Source organism: Pristiophorus japonicus, chromosome 6 (genome assembly GCF_044704955.1).
Source record: "Pristiophorus japonicus isolate sPriJap1 chromosome 6, sPriJap1.hap1, whole genome shotgun sequence".
Taxonomy (NCBI): Eukaryota; Metazoa; Chordata; class Chondrichthyes; family Pristiophoridae; genus Pristiophorus; species Pristiophorus japonicus.
Genome location: NC_091982.1, coordinates 22,089,476 through 22,110,989, shown reverse-complemented (window position 1 = coordinate 22,110,989; position 21,514 = coordinate 22,089,476). Strand labels below are relative to the sequence as shown.

At 45.0% G+C, this 21,514-nt stretch overlaps 1 protein-coding gene across 2 annotated transcripts in view; it reads right to left on the bottom strand.

Moving 5' to 3' along the window:
* The window catches only part of smarca1 (SNF2 related chromatin remodeling ATPase 1), a 107,016-nt gene that overhangs the window by 29,979 nt on the left and 55,523 nt on the right, over positions 1-21,514 (bottom strand). For both annotated transcript variants that reach the window (XM_070882699.1, XM_070882700.1), the window contains exons 13-17: positions 15,847-15,968; positions 11,172-11,324; positions 9,248-9,380; positions 3,140-3,288; positions 1,673-1,789 (exon numbers count right to left, since the gene is read on the bottom strand). In XM_070882699.1, the coding sequence (XP_070738800.1) occupies positions 1,673-1,789; positions 3,140-3,288; positions 9,248-9,380; positions 11,172-11,324; positions 15,847-15,968 (674 nt within the window). The remainder of the gene's footprint in view (positions 1-1,672; positions 1,790-3,139; positions 3,289-9,247; positions 9,381-11,171; positions 11,325-15,846; positions 15,969-21,514) is intronic.

Genomic DNA, 21,514 nt, shown 5'->3' with positions numbered 1-21,514 from the left:
TCGATCGCAGAGGGAAGCGGGTGTGCGGGGGCTGGGACATGCTCTGTGCGAGCCTGTTCACATGGTTCCAGGCAGCACGTTAATTCATTCTGGGATCTCATTAAAATGATTCCAGTGTGCAGCCAGCACTACCTGTACAATTCATTCGCTGCACGCATGTTTGGGGGCAGGTGGCAGGAAATCTTAAAGGCAATATTCTCTATACACTTATACTCCATGTCACTGTCACACTCCCTTCTTTCCCACAGGATAAGGTCGGGCACAACCTACGCCGGGGGCTGCCACCGGAAATGGCCGAGTCTGCCTGCAAACCCTCTCAACTTCGTCACCATGGAATGGGGAGAGTCATCTTGCAGGGTTTCTTCACACCCGTATACTCCATATCCCTTCCTACTCTCCCCATACACTCTACATGACAAACTGCAGCTGCTTTCACCAGCTACTTTTTCCACTGCTCTGGGTTGGGGGTGGATCGCTCGTCAATTATCCCGATCCTGCCATGACCCGAAATCATCTCCTTGGATCAGGATGGTTAAATATGCAGGATAGCCTCCCAGTGGGATCCCTGTCATACATCGGAAGCCCATAGCTGCTGAGCAGAAAGATTCTGTGGCACTGCAGCATGGCATCCACTGCAGTGTGTCATGGAGCAGGAACTAGGTTTAGAGGGCAGAAGCCCTGAAAGATTTTGTTTAAAAATATATTTAAACAGGGTCAGCAGGAGCCAAAAGGACCCTTGGTGCAGATATGAGTTCTGAAGAGAGGGAGAGGTGCCCACTACCAGGCCCTTTCCAACCAACGATTGCTTTCCATTGCTGGCCCTGCAAGTACTGCCACCCCTCTCTTTGGTAGGTGGGGAAATCATCTGGTCTCCTTGCCTCCCCCCCACCACCATCATCATTTAAATGTTGCAGGGTTGGGTGGCCAAAATCCTGATGAGTATCTTCTTTGTCTGATGGCTATAAGACATTTAGGGGAAAACATTTACAGGGTTATGGAGAGAGAGGAAGGGAGTGGGACTAATTCGACAGCTCAATCAAAGAGCTGGCACAGGCACGATGGGCTGAATGGTTTCCTTCTGCGCTGTATTACTCTATAATTTACATTAAATGAGTTCAGGTAGCGTCAGTCCAGTTGCTACTGGGCTTGTCTCCACAGTATGAGTTGCCAGTAGTTCAGTATTAAATTTAACAATCTGTCCCTTGATAGAAATGTATTACATTTGATGGGAACTAAAACCAATACAAGATAGCCTGTTTAAACAGTGTGATGTTAGGAGCTCAATAATTTTAAGTTATACTGTCACTTTTGCATTTATGCACACCCGAAATTACTCTGCAATAATGTGAAAGTGACAATATAACTACATCCTTAGAGAGGTTACACAATAATCAGCGTGATAAATGGAAATCTTTTACATTGGTGCAGTCGGGGGCTATTTTACTGTGTATCTAAACATGCTATACCTGCGACTGCTTGATGCCAACATTGGTTGCCTGAAATAGAAAGAGTTTTATTCTGCAGCACTGACAACCTCGAGGAGTTAAAACTCATTTAAAAAGTCACATGTTCAAAAGAATTTCAACAGTACTATCATCGTAAATTGTTTAAAGAGAAAAATGTAAATGCACTAATACAACTGAGCGTTAAACACAAAGTAACACAGCCATACCTTCTGTTTCCCTCTGTAATCTTCACCTTCAAAACTATATAAACTTTCTGTTTCCATCGTAAACGATCGAAGGGAACTCTCACCAAGATTTTGCAAACGTTCTTTTAGTTCAGCTGTCTAAAGAGAAAAAATAATTACATTTGATAAAATATTTTCAGGCTGCATTGTAAAACCATCAATGTAAATGTGCTCCAAATGGAAAAATCAATGTCATTTAAAAGACAAAGAGAGAGAATGAAAATAAATGTAAAAAATGTGTACTTCGGAGATTTAGTCAGTATATGTAGTGCATTGCATTAAGAATTAAGTCAAGGAGGCACAAGACATTCATTATGCAAAAAACAAAATGTGGCTCCCTTGACGGCCTAACTAATTAAACAGTGAATAACCCAGCCATGCAAACCAAGAAAGTCTCAGGTCTGATCCTTGGCCTGTGTTAGCTGGGGTGGCAGCAGGGCACTACTATTAGCTTCAGCACTCCTTCATTAGCCAGGAGACCTGCTCCTAATCACTATCCAGCCACCCTTGCTGGAAAGCGTGTGTGGATGATGACAGCATCAGGCTCAGGTGGGATCTCGTCCATCCAGTCAGGTAACATGTCAACACTCTAAGCTCAGTGTCACATTTCAGCTGGCACTAGTACCTGTGAAGGAAAATATTTGGGGGCTGAAATTGCCTCTTTTTTGCGCCGTCAGTGCCTTCGCCCGGGGGTGGGCAGCGATAGATTTTGGGGCAATTTGCCGGTAGCGCTGCGTCCCACGGTTAGCTCCCCAGGCCGGCATGCAACAAGTGATGATGTCATCGCCTTGATCGCCGACCCCCTTTCACCCCACGGGGGAAATTGCTCCGCGGACCGCGAAGCTGACATCCACCCGGGGCGTGTGCAAGTTGAGCCGTCATTTTATTTTGTCGTCCGAATCTTCCGTTGGCCTGACAATGGCGGCCCTTGCCTCGACCGGGCTGCCGTCATGCAGCCTGGCACTCCCTTTTGGGTGCCAGGCCGCTGATCCAGTTGAGCGCGTCCCTGGTGGCCCAGCAGCGGCCCCAAAGGGCTTGCAGAGTGCACAGCAGCCCTCCCCTTTAACTGAAGGGGAGAGGCATTGTAGTGCTGACATCTTCAGCGTGGGCACTGAACTCAGCCATGCGCTGAAGTCCCGGGAGCACCCCTCCAATGAGGTGGAGTGCCTGAGACAGTACTCCGCCTCATTTGAAGGGCGCAAAGCACAATTGCACGCTGGGGACAAGATTTCCAGTCCAGCCGGTAAAAGTCCCAGGCCAGGAAGGTTACTGCCCCCAAACGGGGCACGGGGCAATTTCGGCCCCTTAATTTCCATGCACTAATATCCCTCACCATTATGAGCACAGCATTTACACACCAAAAAATGCATAAAACAGGTTACTATAGTAGCTGTTAGAACTTAAAGAGCAGGAAAACTTGGGACTCAGGAAACTATTTGGTGTTTGTACCTTCTTTTCTCCTCTCTCCAGTATAGTGTCAATGTCCTCATCTGTTAGCTCACTGTCTTTGGTGGCAAAGACATGGGTAGCACCATGGCGAATCATTTGCAGCATTTCATCCTTGCCCATTTTGTTGGCCTGTTGATCAATTAGCCTCCCTAATAAAATAAAGCAATGTCAAATGTCTGGATGATACTTTGAAACAGACTTGGTGACGTTTTTTAAAAACTCAGATGTTTCTCCGATTTATTGTTCCATTAAATAACTAGTAACTGAAATAAATCAAAAATAACTGAAATAAAATCAAAAATAAAAGCAAAACAAAAAAGGGTACTGCCAATAACTTCTGCACTCCTGGTGCAAACTAATTCTTGAAGGTAGTAACAATGTGAGAACCTTTGTTAACTCACTAGTTACATATCCAAGTGCACAGGAGCTAAGTGCGAGTTCATTTTACTCTCTCTTCCTCCTCCCATCACTAAATTTATCTTCACTGATTGCAGTGACATATGCTAGGACATGATTTCAAGGGTGGCAGTAGCCCTCTGCTACTTCACCCAAATAGCCATTCTTCATATCAGTAGACTATTCAACTACATCACCGTCGAGCACCAATCCAGTTTGCAGTTTCAAGCAGGAGGCACTGGATAGCAATCGGGGTGAGAATTCTGGATTTTCTCCCCTTCTCTAGCTCAGGGTGTGGCTGGGGTGAAAAGAGAAAGACCAATTGTGTCATCCCAATGGCCGAGAACTATCTGAGCTGAAGCAAAGACCTTCTTCATCTGCATGGCTTGGTAGCACACCAAGCAGTGTCTTTAGTCGCAAGATCATAAGAGAGCTACCTGGCACATAGTATAAAATGTTGACATTGTACATGATGTGGCATAATTAAGTGCAGACAGAACTAATTGTAATAATGACAGATGTCCAATAAAATTGACTCTGATGGCTGTGAAAATTGATGCGATGGTGCCTAGTGTCATAGATAAGACTATATTGTCTCAAAATTGTCAGACTGCTTGTCCGACATCCAGTTCTGGATGAGCACACATTTTCTCCAATTGAATATTGGGAAGACCAAAGCCATTGTTTACTGTCCTTGCCACAAACTCCATTCCCTAGACACTGACTCCATCCCTCTCCCCAACTCCTGTCTGAGGCTGAACCAGAATGTTCCCAACTTTGGTGTCATATTTGACCCTGAAATAGCTTTTGACCACATATCTACAACATAATTAATTCCTTATCACCTATCTCCACCTCCGTAACATCGCCCGTACCTCAGCTCATCTGCTGCTGAAGCCCTCATCCATGGCTTTGTTACCTCTAGACTTGACTATTGCAACGCACTCCTGGCTAGCGTCCCACATTCTACCCTACGTAAACTAGAGGTGATCCAAAACTCGGCTTCCCGTGTCCTAACTCGCACCAAGTCCCACTCCCCCATTATCATCATTATAGACAGTCTCTCAAAATTGAAGAAGACTTACTTCCACTCTAAAAGTAAGTTCTCAGATGACTGTACAGTCCAATACAGAAATTACAGTCTCTGTCACAGGTGGGACAGACAGTCGTTGAAGGAAAGGGTGGGTGGGGAGTCTGGTTTGCTGCACGTGCCTTCTGCTGTCTGCACTTGGTTTCTGCATACTCTCGGCGATGAGAATGGAGGTGCTCAGTGCCCTCCCGGATGCTCTGCCTCCACTTCGGGTGGACTTTGTCCAGGGATTCCCAGGTGCCGGTAGGGATGTTGCACTTTATCAAGGAAGCTTTTAGGGTGTCCTTGAAACGTTTGCTCTGCCCATCTGGAGCTCGCTTGCCGTGCAGGAGTTCCGAGTAGAGCACTTGCTTTGGGAGTCTTGTGTTAGGCATGCGGACGATGTGTCCCGGCCAATTGAGCTGGTCGAGTGTGGCCAGTGCTTCGATGCTGGGGATGTTGACCTGATCCAGAACACTGAAATTGGTGCGTTGATCCTCACAGGGGATTTGCAGGATCTTGCGGAGACAGCGCTGGCGGTATTTCTCCAGCGCTTTGAGATATCTACTGTACACGGTCTACATCTCTGAGCAATATAGGAGGGTGGGTATCATTACTGTCCTGTAGACCATAAACTTGGTGCCAGATTTGAGGTCCTGGTCTTCAAACACTCTCTTCTTCAGGCAACCGAAGGCTGCACTGGCACACTGGAGGCGGTGTTGGACCTCGTCGTCGATGTCTGCCCTTGCTGATAGTAGGCTCCTGAGGTATAGAAAATGATCCACGTTGTTCAAGGCACCACGCTGTGGATTTTGATGACGGGGGGGGGGGGGGGGGCAGTGCTGTGTGATCACCCCTGTGCTCACTGACCTACATTGGTTTCCGGGTTAAGTAACGCCTTGATTTCAAAATTCTCATCCTTATTTTCAAATCCCTGTATGGCCTCGCCCCTCCCCATCTCTTTAATCGTGTCCAACACCCCCAGCCCACCGCGAGATGTCTGCGTTCCTCTAACTCTGCCCTCCTGCGTATCCCGGATTGTAATTGCTCAACCATTGGTGGCCGTGCCTTCTGTCGCCTAGGGCCCAAGCTCTGGAACTCCCTGCCTAAACTTCTCTGCCTCTCTACCTCTCTTTCCTCCTTCAAGACGCTCTTTAAAACATACCTCTTTGACCAAGCTTTTAGTTACCTGCGCTAATTTCTATTTATGCGGCTCGGTGTCAAATTTTTATCGCCTAACACTCATGTGAAGCACCCTGGGATGTTTCACCACGTTAAAGGTGCTATATAAATACAAGTTGTTGTTGTGTATCTGACTGTCAAAAGTACTGAAATTACAGGTGGATGTTAGTGACCTGGATAAATAAAGGAAATTCTAACCCCTGCAGTCCTCTTGTACAAGTATACAACTGTATGCAAACCATTAATTATAAAGGTAGGGTGGTGGACTTGGGTTCCAATATGGTTTGGGAAGTCGCAATCCCATTGCTAGTTATGCACCCACAGCACAAAACTGCCCCCAATTACGCAGCAGTTTGCAATCCCGCTCAGTGGCCATGAATGGCTGGTATGGGACGACGTCTAACCAATAAAGGAGTGCTCTTCTGAAGTTGGGAATGAGGCACGCTGCAGAGGAGAGAGCACTTCATATTTAAATGCATGACATCTCAATTGGGATTGCTAGATGCCAAAACAGAGAGTCCAAATGAAAAGCAATTTCTCCAGTGCTAGCATGCCTTGATGAGCACAAAAGAAAAAGTTGGGGGAAAGAAAAAAAAGATACAATTTGGACATGTGTCATTCTTTCAGAATTGCAACTGATCTCAAGACAAGAACATTGGCCCCAATTTTCCACTTGCTGGATTTTTGGCGCCTGCACATGTTAACGTAAGAATTTTGTGTACATTTGCGCCAGAAAAAAAAGAAAGAAAAAAAAAAAATCGGGATTTTCGCCAAATAAATATTTGAATTTGGTGCCGCGCTCTCCGAAATGAGTCTGGGGGGGCGGAACTTCAAGTCTGCGCTAAAAACTCTGGGCGTGCGCGAAAAGCTGAAGTTGCCAGGGCAACCGAAAAGGGCCACAAAGGACCTCTCCCCCCGGCTGGACCCACTGCCCTCCCTCTCCCGAACTTCAATTCGCAGGGAGCGTGGGGGGCATTCGGCCCAGGATCACAGTGGGTCCAATGGGGGGGGGGGGGAAGCAGGGAGCAGTCCTTTCGGCCCGGAAATCATTTTCCCTTGCTCCAAAGAAAGAGAGTTCCCGGTGAAAAAAAAGTATTTTATTTTGTATTTTTATTGCCGCGCTCCTGTCCTCTTGTGCGCCGCGCTGATTCCTGAACAGGTTTTTTTTTTTTTTTGCGGTGCCTTGGGCCAGTGTGCGCCTCGCTGAAAAAAAACCGCGGACGGCCAAAATCGGGGCCAAAAACATCATGGAAATCAGTTTCCAACCACACCTGCGCCAAAAAATCTTGCGTACAACAAAACGGCACCGACAGTCACCACTGGCATACAAACTTTGAGCAAAATCATGATTGATCAAAAAAAAAATCAACAGGCACCAAAAAAACGGCACCCAATGGTAGCAAAAATAGAGCCCATTGAGCTTACAAACTTGCTTTTCTACAAAACTCACAGCTTTTCACGTCCTCTCTCCCCTGCCCTGATCTTGCTAGTGAGTTCAATCCCTTACAGTAACCATTTTCATCCAATACACTTGAGGCTTTGGTGTTCTCTTCACACGAAACTTTAAAGTTCAAAATCCAAACTTTGTTACTGTACCAACTTAATGAGTGACAAAAGCATTAAAAAAAACTATCTTCCTATAGTAATAAAAATAACTAAATGGAGGGAAATCAAAGGACTTCTACATCATTAAAATTTGTCAATTTGGCCCAGTTGGCAGTACCGGTACAACATCTGAAATCCGGAATCCGCGAGATAGTCCATTCCGTTTTTTCTGGATTTCAGACAAGAAAATCAATAGTCTGAAATCCGGAATCCTCGATTTTGAGCAGCGAGGTCCGAAATCCAGCAAAACCTAAAATCCGGCACGGATTCAGTCAAGGATTACGGATTTCAGACTTGATTTTCTTGGTCTGAAATCCAGAATTCTCGACCAAATCCATGACGGATTTCGGGTTTTGTCTCAAAAATGTCCGGTTTTGGACAATAATTCCGGATTCCGGATGACTATCAGCTACATACAAAATGTCTGTTTTTTGGACAATTCCGGTTCTCGGAGTTCCGGATTCGGGATGTTGCACCTGTACTTTCAACAAAGAATCGGGAGGCTGTGGGGTCGACATTGCCCCTTTCCTTTCGGCCTGTTACCGCCAGAAATCGGCGGCCACGCAGCGGAATGGGATGACAGCCAATTTTTTGTGGAATGGCTGCCATTGTGAAAATTACGCTCCTGTGGTATCCCGGCGGTGACCCGCTCCCCCACTACCACTCTGCTGCTGCTGATCCGTCCGAAGTGCGTCATCAGAGCGCGCATTGCCGACGTGCCCCCCTGAACGCAAACTTCTGCACAGAAAATCTTGCTCCCACCGCTTGGTGCCACTGACAGCTTTTTCTGTCGGTGCACTGTGCTCGGAGTGCTTGCAAAATGGCGGCGCGGCAGCCATTGAAGAGGCGGGCCCACTGCCGTGGCCGCCATCTTTTTTTTTTAATCGGCCGACTGCCAGATCTAACCGACAATTATGCCCCCGGGTCTGGCCGGGCCATCAACTGGCAGCCTGGCACCCCGTCTTGGGTGCCAGAGCATTGGCCCAGCCGAAACCCTCCCTGGTGGCCCAGTGGACCTCACTTAAAGAATCGCAGCAGCTCTCCCCTTTAATTGAAGGGGAGAGACACGGTGACATGCCAGTGTGATGACGTCATCAGCGCTACGCTGATGAGCGACAGCAAGGGACACTCGGCCCGCCTCCCACTTCCACTGCTCTACTTACCGAATTTCTGTACTTCCGCTCCCATTATGACCAACTTCCGGGCTGCTCGAAAAAAAAACAAAAAGAGTGGGAATTTCGCCCAAGAGCCCACTGCTGTAAAAACAGCCGAAACACGTTGGGTGCCCGCGCTTTTGGCGGAGGGCAATTTTGGCCCCTGTGCATTTAATCCTTGCTCTACGACAAAATTAGATTAACACAGCTGAAGGAGTGCTGTTTTGTCATAAGTGCTGTTAATCTGTGATTCTACTGTCTGTGCCAGTGTCTATAAAAGATCCCATGACACTATTTAAAGAGCAGCAGGGAATTCTACTAGTGCTCTGGTCAACATTTCTCTCTCAACCAGTATCACCAAAAAGTGATTTGCTGGTTATCCATCTCACTAGATTTTGTGGGATCTTCCCATGCACAAAATGGCTGTCACATTTGCCCACAGTCACTGCACATCGCTTGACATTGGGGAGTTCAAGGAGCCACTGTTTTATAATAGGGATGTTTATGCCACATTGGGGATATCAAGGCTACTGATTTGCACTGAATAAGTCATCAACTCCATAAACTCACCGAGCCCTCAGAGAAGCTACATAATGTTTCTCAGTGCGCAAGAATATAATGTTGTGCCAACCTTGGGTACATAGCAAGTATAATATGTTGGTGGGTCTAAGACAATTTCTCTAACCATAGGTGCATTCATACCTTGCTGAATAACAATAGAATCAAGTCGCAGCTTCATCTCAGCCCTTTCCACAATCCGCTCTTCCACTGTGTTGTCTGTGAGGAGCCGAAACACACGAACGGTCTTTTTCTGGCCAATACGATGTGCTCGGTCCTATTTATAAAGAAACATTAGAAAAGAAATGTTAAATGCTGATTTTAAAAATCCAAATATATACAAAGTCCTTATAACCTCCCTAAAATTTGTAAACTTCACAGAACTGTACATAAAAGTCACAGCAGAACATTTTAAAACCAACTTCTTCAGCAACCCGAACAAGCAGACATCGTAATGACCACGTGGGTAAAAGCATATTCCAGTTGCAGCTATATGGGTCAGATGATTCCAGGTTCAAATCCTAGTCAACACTATTAGCCTGAGCAGCATTGAGGGTACTACAAATAGTCTCAGCACTCTTAAGCTACCAAGGGCGAAAGTCAGCCAGGGTTCCTGCTCTTTATTGCTAAGCAGTGATTCTTTGTCAGACAGCATGCCCATGGATGTCAAATGAGGTCAGGATCAGGCTCGGTTCTGATATCCTGCACAGTAGAGTTGTCTGTTGACACCCTCTATATACACACACACACACACACACACACACAACTACCCAGGGGAGTACCGGAGAGGACTAATATCTGAGGCATCAGACTTCAAGCAAACCATCAGCACCTTCAAAGGAGGAAGAAAGAAAATTCAAGGAAAGGGGAGGAAGGAAACACTTTAAACAAACAGCAGTATCGTGCAACTGTGCACATGAATGATAGAATTCTGCTTAAGTAATCCTCAAAACTTAACATATCGAACACCCCTGATTTTATGAATTGTAGATCAAATTATCTCATTTTGTTTATGAACCTACATTTTCTACAGTTAACAATATAATTGTGCATAAAAGTGACTAATTAGCCCAATCTCATCATATTAAGCATAATATGAAAGAACAGCAAATAGACTGTAATAAAGGGAGGGAAAAAAATTAGCCAATCCCAATCCAGCAAACGTTGCTATTGTACTGAAAATTTATTTAGAAAAAACTTACACTCAATAAAATTTCTGACAAAGGATTCCCACCAGAAATATTAACCCATCCCATCTCCTTTCAGATGCTGACAGACCTGCTGTATATTTCCAGTTTTTGTTTTAATTTCAGATTTGCCATTTTTCTTTTACTTGAAATAAAAGTCCTTTTCTGAGAAAGAAAGGAGAAAAAGAGACAAGAGCACACAGCAAAATAAAAGATAAAGAGGAGGAGCAAATAAAAGCAGAATGAGATGGAGATAGAAAAGAAAGGCATTTATAATGGTATCTAATTACATCGCTGAAAAACGTGGCATAGCACTATACGTACAATGAACTACTTCAAAATGCAGGGATCGCAAATGCCTACATCATCAAGTAATTCAGCAGGCTGTCAGCAGAACAAAGAACTTGCATTTATATAGCGCTTTTCATGACCTCAGGACACCCAAAGTGCTTTATACCCAATTAAGTACTTTAGAAGTGTGTCATTGTTGTAATGGGAAAACAGGGCAACCAATTGCACTCAAGGTGCCACAAACAGCAATGAGGTGAATGACCAGATAGTATGATTTAGTAATGTTCGTTGAGAGATAAATGTTGGCCAGGACACTGCAAGAACTCCTCTGCTCTTCTTCGAATGGAGCCATGGTATCATCTACGTCTACCAAAGAAAACAGACGGGGCATCCAAAAGACAGCACCTCCAACAGTGTAGCACTCCCTCAGCACTACACTAAAGTGTCAGCTTAGATTACGTGCTCAAGTCCTGGAGTCGGGCTTGAACCCACAACCTTCTGACTCGAGAGGAGAGAGTGCTACCCACTAAGCCAAGAAGTATTACAATGATAGCCCCAACTTATAAGAAGGAAAGTGCACCACTACCTACCATAGCTTGCAAGTCCACCTGTGGATTCCAATCTGAATCATATAAAATAACTACATCTGCTGTTGCTAGGTTGATACCCAGGCCACCAGCTCTGGTACTCAGCATGAATATGAACTTTGAACTGTTGAAAGCATTGAAAGAATCTATGGCCCGCTGTTTTAAACAAAGATACAAACATATATAAATAAATACAAACAACAGCAGGATCCATTTAGTTCCACTATTTCCAAACAACGTGACACATAAATTGCTATTCGAAAGAACTTGTTTTAATAAAAGGGACTTCACCCAAAAAGGTAACTTGACTTTTTCTCGCATATGCTGACAGACTTACTGTATATTTTCAGAATTTTCTTTTTCTAACATAAACAACCGTTGTGGTTTGAAGGGGCATTTCAACATAAAAAAAAACGTAGTAATATTTTGAGTTTCTTAGGGTGAGAAATTGGGATTGCTTGCACCTCCCATTAGCACCCCCAGGGGACGCAAATGAGTTTTTGCCCAGGCACGGTGCCACTACAGACTCCGGCAAAGTCATCATCGTGTGCAGCGACCCGTTTTTGCCCCGGGTGAGGCTGCCGCGGGCAATGCGGTTTTAGGCCGCTCGTGGGGCGAAAATTAAAGGGGAGTTTTTTAATTTTTAAAAAGATGGCCGACTTACCAGTCGCGGCCTTGCTATCTTCAAATTGTGGGGTCGGTGCCACAATGTTGCAGCCCCGCACTCTGCTTCTGTGCCAGGTTTCTGCCACAGCACCCCGCTCCCCAGTGGTGTAGCGGTGGCCCCTAATGCAGAGTCCACAGTGTGCCCTCCCCTTTAATGGAAGGGGAGGGCCCTGTGTTCTCGCGCTGGAAAATTCCCAAAGGTTAGCGTCCCAGTCCCTCCCCCGAAAAGAAGTGGAGCACGAGACTTTGTGCTCCATTCCCTCTCTGGGTCGGCCAGCCTAATTTAGCTGCCGGGGCGGGACCTCTGCGCCTGCCACAGGAAGTTGTGCCTCGCAGCTGTGGGGGCGGTACGCAATTTCGCCCCCTTAAACCATTAAATATTCAGCACTGAAAAAAGTACAACAGAAAATGCTAGATATAAGACAGGTCCATCAGCGGAACATAAAAGAATCTCCACCCAAAACGTGAACGTCATTTCATTCTCAGATGCCGATTGAACTGCTGTGTACTTCACAATTTCCTGATTTTATCTGATTCCTACCAGTCAGTTTTTCTTTTTATCTCTGAAGGTTTAAATGTTTTAAATTGTAACGTAAAATTGATGGTCACTAAGAAAATATCCTTATCTTCTTGGAAAGGGATTGCAACTGAAGTAAAATTAACAAACTATAAAACTGAATAATGGGAATCAGAGATAATGATTTGGATGAAGTTCCCCTAATGAGTGGAACAGTAATCATATCATCAGGTTTAGAATAGTTATGAAAAAGGACAAGTTACAATCAAATGTAAAAATACTTAACTGGAGGAGGACTAACTTTAATGAGTTGAAAAGAGATCTGGCCCAGGTGGAGTGGAATCAAAAATTGGTAGGCAAAACAGTAATTGAGCAATGGGAGACCTTCAAAGAGGAGATGGTTCGGGCACAGAGTGAACCCATTTCTATGAGGGGGAAAGGAAGGGCATCCAAAGCTAGAATTCCCTCGATCACTAAAGATATAGAAAGTAAAATGTGACAGAAAAAGGAGGCTTATAACAATTGTAAGGTTCATTATACAGTAGATTACCAAGCTAAGTACAAAGATCCCAAAAAAAGGGGAATAAAAGGGGAATAAACGGGGCAAAGAGAACGACTAACATAAAAGGGAACCAAAAGTCTTTTATAAACATAAATAGTAAAAAGGTAGTCAAAGGAAGGGTGGGGCCGATTAGGGACCAAAAATGAAATCTTTTTGTGGAGGCAGGGGGCATAGCTGAGGTACTTAATGAGTATTTTGCATCTGTCTATACGAAAGAAGAGGGATGCTCTAATGTAGCAGTAAAGGAGGCAGTAGCAATATTGGATAGGATAAAAATAAAGAGGATGTACTTAAAAGGTGGGCAGTCCTCCTAGATTACTGAGGGAAGCAAGGGTGGAAATTCGGGAGGCTCTGACCACAATCTTCCAATCCTCCTTCAATGTGGGGGTGGTGCCAGACAACTGGAGGATTGCAAATGTTACATCCCTGTTTAAAAACGGGGAGAGGGATAAACTCGGCAATTAAAAGGTCAGTCAGACCAACATCAGTGGTGGAGAAACTTTGATACACAATAATCCGGGACAAAATAAATTGGCATTTGGAACAGTATGGGCTAATAAATGAAAGTCAGCACGGATTTGTTAATCGTGTTTGCTTAGCATGGTCGAGTTCGTTGATGAAGTAACAGAGGGTTAATGAGGCTAGTATGGGTGATGTTGTGTATAGGGACTTTCAAAAGGCGTTTGACAAAGTACCGCATAATAGACTTGTAAGCAAAGTTGAAGCCCATGTGATTAAAGGGACAGTGGCAGCAAGGATACAAAATGGGTTAAGGGATAGAAATCAGTGAGTAGTAGTGAACGGTTGTTTTTCAGACTGGAGAAAAGTATACAGTGGTGTCCCCAGGGGCTGGTTGGTATTAGGACTGCTGCTCTTTTTGATATATATTAATGACCTGGACTTGGGCATACAGGGCATAATTTTGTAGATGATACAAAACTTGTAAATGTAGTAAATAATGAGGATAGTAACAGACTTCAGGAGGACATAGACTGACTGGTAAAATGGGCAGACACATGGCAGATGGAATTTAATGCAGGGAAGTGTGAAGTAATACATTTTGGTAGGAAGAATAAGGAAACCCCCATATGAACTAAATGGTGCCATTTTAAAGGGGACGCAAGACCTGGGGGTGTATGGACACAAATCTTTAAAAGTGGCAGGACAAATTGAGAAGGTTGTAAAAAAAAAGCATTCGGCTTTATTCATGAGGAAGAGTGTACAAAGGCATGGAAGTTATGCTAAACCTTTATAAAACATTGGTCAGGCCTCAGCTGGAATACTGTGTTCAACTTTGGGGACCACACTTTAGGAAAGATATCAAGGCCTTGGAGAAGGTTCAGAAGAGATTTACTAGAATGTTACCAGAGATGAGGGACTTCAGATATGTGAAGAGAGAGGAGAGGCTGGGGTTGTTCACCTTGGAGCAGAGAAGATTAATCATGAAAATCATGAATGGTTTTAAGAAGAGTAACTAAGGAGAAACCGAGAAGGGTTGGTAAACAGAGAACAAAGATTTAGGGTGATTGGCAAAAGATCCAGAGGCGAGATGAGGAAACAAATGCACTGCCTTAAAGGATGGTGGCAGCAGATTCAATAGTAACATTCAAAAGAGAATCAGATAAATACTTGTAGGGCTATGAGGAAAGAGCAGGGGAGTGGGATTAATTGGATAGCTCTACCATAGGCATGATGGGTCGAATGGCCTCCTTCTGTGCTTTATAATTTCATAGCCCTGATATTTATTGGGTCAGGTTGCATAAGGGTGGGGGGGGGGGAAAAGAGAGAGCAGGGCGGGGGGAGACTAGTTTTGGTTGGGTGTTCCAAGTTTCCCCACGTGCGTTTTTTTTTTAAACAGAATTCCCCCCCCCCCATCCTGGAAGCCAGCCCGATTGACACGGTGATGAGACCACAGCCGCAATAAGGAACCTGCTGCTGTGTCAGAGGGACGAGGGGGGATCCGGATTTGGGGGTTTCCGATCCCCAAACCCAGGGTGTCAGATCCCCGGGAAGGTCTGAGCCCTGATCCCGGGGTGGTGACCCATCCCACATCTGGGGAAGGTGATGGGGGGGGGGGGGGGGCGGCTGTTCGATGACAAAAAAGCCAGTCAGCTTTGTAGGCTGGGGGGATACATTCCTGCCCCCTCCTGGCCCACAAGCAATGCTGTAAAGGCACTTACCTTTTTCCAAAGCAGTCCTCGCCTCCCTTTAGCTACTGGGTTTCCTGAGCCCTGGGAAGCCTAGTCGGCCAGGGTTAAACCTATAAGATAGGTTAATGTGTGGCTCCCATCCTCATTATAATATGTAAATGGACAACACGCCTTCTGGGAGTGGGTCGGCTGCCCTCCCCCTGTTCTGCCGCCATTGAACCCAAAGGGCACGGGTTTGTGGCGACTTGCGAACCCAACCCATCCGTTTTCAGGGGTTAAAATTACCCCCTATAATTCTAAGATTCTAATAGCTTAATCACATATAGAGGCACCACGTAGTGTGGTATTGACTCAAAGACCAGAAAGTTTGATCCCAGGTCTGTGATGAGTTGACTCATCTCAGGCAGTGCTGCAGTTGAGTTTACTAAACTGGTCTCCAAGCCCCCGAGCTGGTGGGTAAGGCAGAAAGAAAATCAACCAAGATTCCCACTCCTGATTAGGTGACCCCAGCTGGATGTAGATATCAGATGATGACAGGATTGGGCCAGGTTATTCAGGAGTATCACACCCCCGCCCCCCCCAGCCCCCTCCATTCCTACATAGACACACTGCCTAATGGGGCTCAATGGTTGGACATCAGCAGCACAACACAAAATGAGGATCAAACCTAGGATTTTCTGATCTATAGGAGTGTTACACTGGGCAACGCCATCATCTACTAACCAATCAGGAGAAGCTGTAAAACTACATTTTACTTGAGACAGCACAAGTATCATCACAGACCTCTCTTTCTTCATGCGGAGTTTGTCCATCAAGACGACAATAGTCATAGCCACGCCACATACAGTAATCTTCAAGAATATCCATCAAACGGGTCATCTGGCTGAAAATGAGGACTCTGGAACCTTCAGGACAAACAGTTATTAGAAAAAGCATGAAAGTGCATCTGTCAAAGTCAAATACTCAGTTAACAGCAGCTTTGCAAGCCCAGAATTTCAGCGCCCAAATCTCAATTCCCAAATGGTGGTAATAGCTAGTTACAGAAACAGAACAGTACTTTTATTCAAAATAAGCAGGATGATGAGGCATAAATAGATTCCATCATGGATGTAAAGTTTATGCCTATCAGCAAAAGCCAAATATTCTGTGCTAGCTCTTAACTCCCAAGTTCCAACCAAACCTCATGACTTCACTACTCTATTGTCCTTGTGGAAGACTGCAGACTCGGATTTTTCCTGCAACATCAAGATTGGCCACAAGAGATCCACAGATCCTTCCAGGAAACTTGTAGGTTATTGAGTTTTATAAATTCAGCTACCTAAAAGAAGATTCAAACATAGAAACACAGAAAATAGGTGCAGGAGTAGGCCATTCAGCCCTTCGAGCCTGCACCACCATTCAATAAGATCATGGCTGATCATTCCCTCAGTACCCCTTTCCTGCTTTCTCTCCATTCCCATTGATTCCTTTAGCCGTAAGGGCCATATCTAACTCCCTCTTGAATATATCCAATGAACTGGCATCAACAACTCTCTGCAGCAGAGAATTCCACAGGTTAACAACTCTCTGAATAAAGAAGTTAATCCTCATCTCAGTCCTAAATGGCCCGCCCCTTATCCTAAAACTGTGTCCCCTGGTTCTGGACTTCCCCAACATCAGGAATATTCTTCCCGCATCGAGCCTGTCCAGTCCAGTCAGAATCTTATATGTTTCTATGAGATCCCCTCTCATCCTTCCAAACTCTTGAATAAAGGCCCAGTTGATCCAGTCTCTCCTCATATGTCAGTCCAGCCATCCCTGGAATCAGTCTGGTGAACCTTCGCTGCACTCCCTCAATAGCAAGAACATCCTTCCTCAGATTAGGAGACCAAAACTGAACACAATATTCCAGGTGGGGCCTCACCAAGGCCCTGTACAACTGCCGCAAGGCTTCCCTGCTCCTGTACTCAAATCCCCTAGCTATGAAGGCCAACATACCATTTGCCTTCTTCACCGCCTGCTGTACCTGCATGCCAACTTTCAATGACTGATGAACCATGACACCCAGGTCTCGCTGCACCTCTCCTTTTCCTAATCTGCCACCATTCAGATAATATTCTGCTTTTGTGTTTTTGCCCCCAAAGTGGATAACTTCACATTTATCCACATTATACTGCATCTGTCATGTATTTGCCCACTCGCCTAACCTGGCCAAGTCACCCTGCAAGCCTCTTAGTGTCCTCCTCACAGCTCACACCGCCACCAAGTTTAGTGTCATCTGCAAACTTGGAGATATTACACTCAATTCCATCATCTAAATCATTAATATATATTGTAAAGAGCTGGGGTCCCAGCACTGAGCCCTGCAGTACTCCACTAGTCACTGCCTGCCATTCTGAAAAGGACCCGTTTATCTCGACTCTCTGCTTCCTGTCTGCCAACCAGTTTTCTATCCACGTCAGTACATTACCCCCAATACCATGTGCTTTGATTTTGCACACCAATCTCCTGTGTGGGACCTTGTCAAATGCCTTTTGAAAGTCCAAATACACCACATCCACTGGTTCTCCCTTGTCCACGCTACTAGTTACATCTTCAAAAAATCCAGAAGATTTGTCAAGCACGATTTCCCTTTCATAAATCCATGCTGACTTGGACCAATCCTATCACTGCTCTCCAAATGCGCTGCTATTTCATCCTTAATGATTGATTCCAACATCTTCCCCACCACCGATGTCAGGTTAACCGGTCTATAATTACCTGTTTTCTCTCTCCCTCCTTTTTAAAAAAGTGGTGTTACATTAGCAACCATCCAGTCCATAGGAACTGATCCAGAGTCGATAGACTGTTGGAAAATTATCACCAATGCATCCACTATTTCTAGGGCCACTTTCTTAAGTACTCTGGGATGTAGAACATCAGGCCCTGGGGATTTATCGGCCTTCAATCCCATCAATTTCCCCAACACAATTTCCCGCCTAATAAGGATATCCTTCAATTCCTCCTTCTCACTAGATCCTCGGTCCCCGAGTACATCCGGAAGGTTATTTGTGTCTTCCTTTGTGAAGACAGAACCAAAGCACGTGTTCAATTGGTCTGCCATTTCTTTGTTCCCCATTATAAATTCACCCGAATCCGACTGCAAGGGACCTACGTTTGTCTTCACTAATCTTTTTCTCTTCACATATCTATAGAAGTTTTTGCAGTCAGTTTTTATGTTTCCGGCAAGTTTCCTCTCATACACTATTTTCCCCCTCTTAATTAAACCCTTTGTCCTCCTCTGCTGAATTCTAAAATTCTCCCAGTCCTTCAGTTTGCTGCTCTTTCTAGCTAATTTGTATGCCCCTTCCTTGGAATTAATACTATCCTTAATTTCCTTTGTTAGCCACGGTTGAGCCACCTTCCCCATTTTATTTTTACTCCAGAAAATGTAGTTCTGCTCTGATGTACCTCTATGTCGGAACACAAATACCAGTATTATTTCTACATGAAATGTGTTTGGATAGTCTCAAACTAGTTCCTACTGGGCATAAACCACAGCCCTAAATAGCATTACTCAGTACTAATTGTCATTCTCACTTAGAGGCCATAGGATGGCTGGTGTAGGAAATGGTGTGGTAGGTGTTGTTCTTCTGGGTTGCAGCAGAGGTAAATTGTTGGGACAAAGTAGGAGGGAACTTTACTTGGAATCTAATCATGCTGTATCTGACTTGGGAGTGTTTGATCCTGACAATGGATACTCAACATGGAAAATGTTCTATTCCCCAATACTTAACGTTCCTCACCTTAGTGAGCTCAAAAAAAACACATGCTATCTACAGGATATTGCTAGACAGCTATGCATTAAGCTTTAAAATATTTCAGCAGCAAGAATTCAATAACCCTTTCAACGTATTGGTAAATGCAGCTTTACTGCTTGTTGCAAAGTGTTAGGAAGAAAACTTGCTTTCCTATAGTTGTCATATTTCAGAATGTTCTATTTTTTCACAGAAAGGATTTGAAAATAAGAATGACTTTTAAAAGCTTTTTTTTAAAGCATAGGTTTTCAAATATATATATATATATATATATATATTTTTTTTTTTAAATGGGCCGATACGAAAGGTGATTAACATGCTAAATTGTCTTGAAGCTGAAAAATAGCAATTTGTTGGCTTGGTTACTGGTAATCGAAGAAAAATCCTTCACACACATTTGTATTGAAAAACCCTTTGATCGCTGTTTGTAAAGAGACATGGAAGAGATGTGAGAGAACTTCTGAGGCCCCAGAAAAGGCATGGCCCACTGATGTGGGAAAGCGTAGCATATTTATTATTTTATATACTACACGGAAACAAGTTGTACTGATCGGAAGTGAAACTGATGTTAATGGTTCATCTGTACGTTTACCTGAGATTTGTATCAAGCCTCATCTCACCAAGTTTAGTCTGCTCAGTCTGCCTTCAGGAGAGATTGAAGAAATAAACTTGCAACAGACATGACTATCCAATCGACATCACAACGGCATGCTATTTGTTACACCCCCAGGCTACACTATTGTACAAATAGATACAGGGCAGTGCGAGTTAAATCCAAAATCTTCGGCTCTCACTACAAACTCCATTCCCTCACCACCAATTCTATTCCTCTCCCCTGTGACTGTCTCAGGCTGAGCCAGATTGTTCGCAACCTAAGCACCCTATTTGACCCTGAGCTGAGCTGAGCTTCCGACCCGATATGCTCTGCATTAGAAAAAACGCCTACTTCCACCTCCATAACATCGTCCACCTCGGCTCCTGCTTTGGCTCATCCGCTGCTGAAACCCTCATCCATGCATTTGTTACCTCCTGACAGGACGATTCCAATGCTCTCCAGGCTGGCCGCCCATCAGGGGTGATGGGTAAATGGGACTTGGTGAGAGTTAGGATACGGGCAACAGAATTTTGGATGATCTCAAGTTTATGAAGGGTGGAAGATGGGAGGCGAGCTAGGAGAGTATTGGAATAGTCCAGTCTAAAGGTAATAAAAACATGGCTGAGGGTTTTAGCAGCAGATGAGCTGAGGCAGGGGCAGAGACGGGCAATGTTATAGAGGTCAAAGTAGGCAGTCTTGGTGATGGAGTAGATACGTGGTCGGCAGCTCATCGCGGTGTCAAATACAACACCAAGGTTACGAAAGGTCTGGTTCAGGTTCAGACAGTTGCCAGATCACACTTTATTTATAATGGCTCTATTCCCCACTTCTTTTGTGCCCACTGCATAAAAAAGCAAATTCATACAATACTGGATTGAAATCAAACATAATTCACTCTTGGAGTGCAGCTGCCTACAGATCTGCAGTTCTTCGGGCATCAGCAATGCCTCCAAGTATAAATAACTGGACTTACAGGGAACCAATGACATTGTGGCCTGTGAAAATGGGTTTGATGAATCTACCATTGGGTTAATCAAACTAAGCCCAGCGAGCTGTGGAGATTTTATTGCGTCTCCACATTATGGGCCCAAGTTTCCACATGATTCACGCCTGATTTTTAGGAGCAACTGGTGGAGAACGGACTATTTTAGAAATCACAATTCTCCACATTTTTTTTTCTGCAGTTCTAGTCAGGTAGAACAGTTCTGGTTTAGAACAGAATTTTTTCTTCAAAAGGGGGCGTGTCCGGCCATGACGCCTGATTTGAAAGTTTCCAGTGAAAATGTACTCCAAACTAAAGTAGAATGGAGCCAGTGAAGATTTTTGTAGAACTGAAAAAACCTGTTCTACACATTAAAAAATCAGGCGCAGGTTACAAATTAGGCGTCCAGAACGAGGTGGGGGGGAAGAAAGGGAACTCATTAAATTCTACAATAAATCCTTATTTATACTTGTACAAATAAATCCAACCTGAACAAACATTTATAAGCCAAGAAAAGATTAAATAAATCATCTTCCTACCTGTGTGAAAGTGCTTCAGCCAGGGAGAATTCTGCAGCCGTTCGTGCCGCTGAGCGGGAGGGGGGGAGAGGAGAGAGAGAGAGAGAGAGAGAGAGAGAGAGAGAGAGAGAGAGAGAGGGGAGGGGAGAGAGAGAGAGAGAGAGAGAGAGAGAGAGAGAGAGAGAGAGAGAGAAGAGAGAGAGAGGAGGGGGAAGAGAGAGAGAGGGAGGGAGGGAGGGGAGGAAGGGGAGAGGAGAGGGGAGAGGAGAGGGGAGAGGAGAGGGGAGAGGAGAGGGGAGAGGAGAGGGGAGAGGAGAGGGGAGAGGAGAGGGGAGAGGAGAGGGGAGAGGAGAGGGGAGAGGAGAGGGAGAGAGGGAGGGAGAGAGGGGAGGGAGAGAGGGGAGGGAGAGAGGGGAGGGAGAGAGGGGAGGGAGAGAGGGGAGGGAGAGAGGGGAGAGAGAGGGGAGAGAGAGAGGGGAAGAGAGAGGGAAGAGAGAGGGGAAGAGAGAGGGGAGGAGAGAGGGGAGGAGAGAGGGGAGAGAGGGAGAGGAGAGAGGGGAGGAGAGGGGGGAGGAGAGAG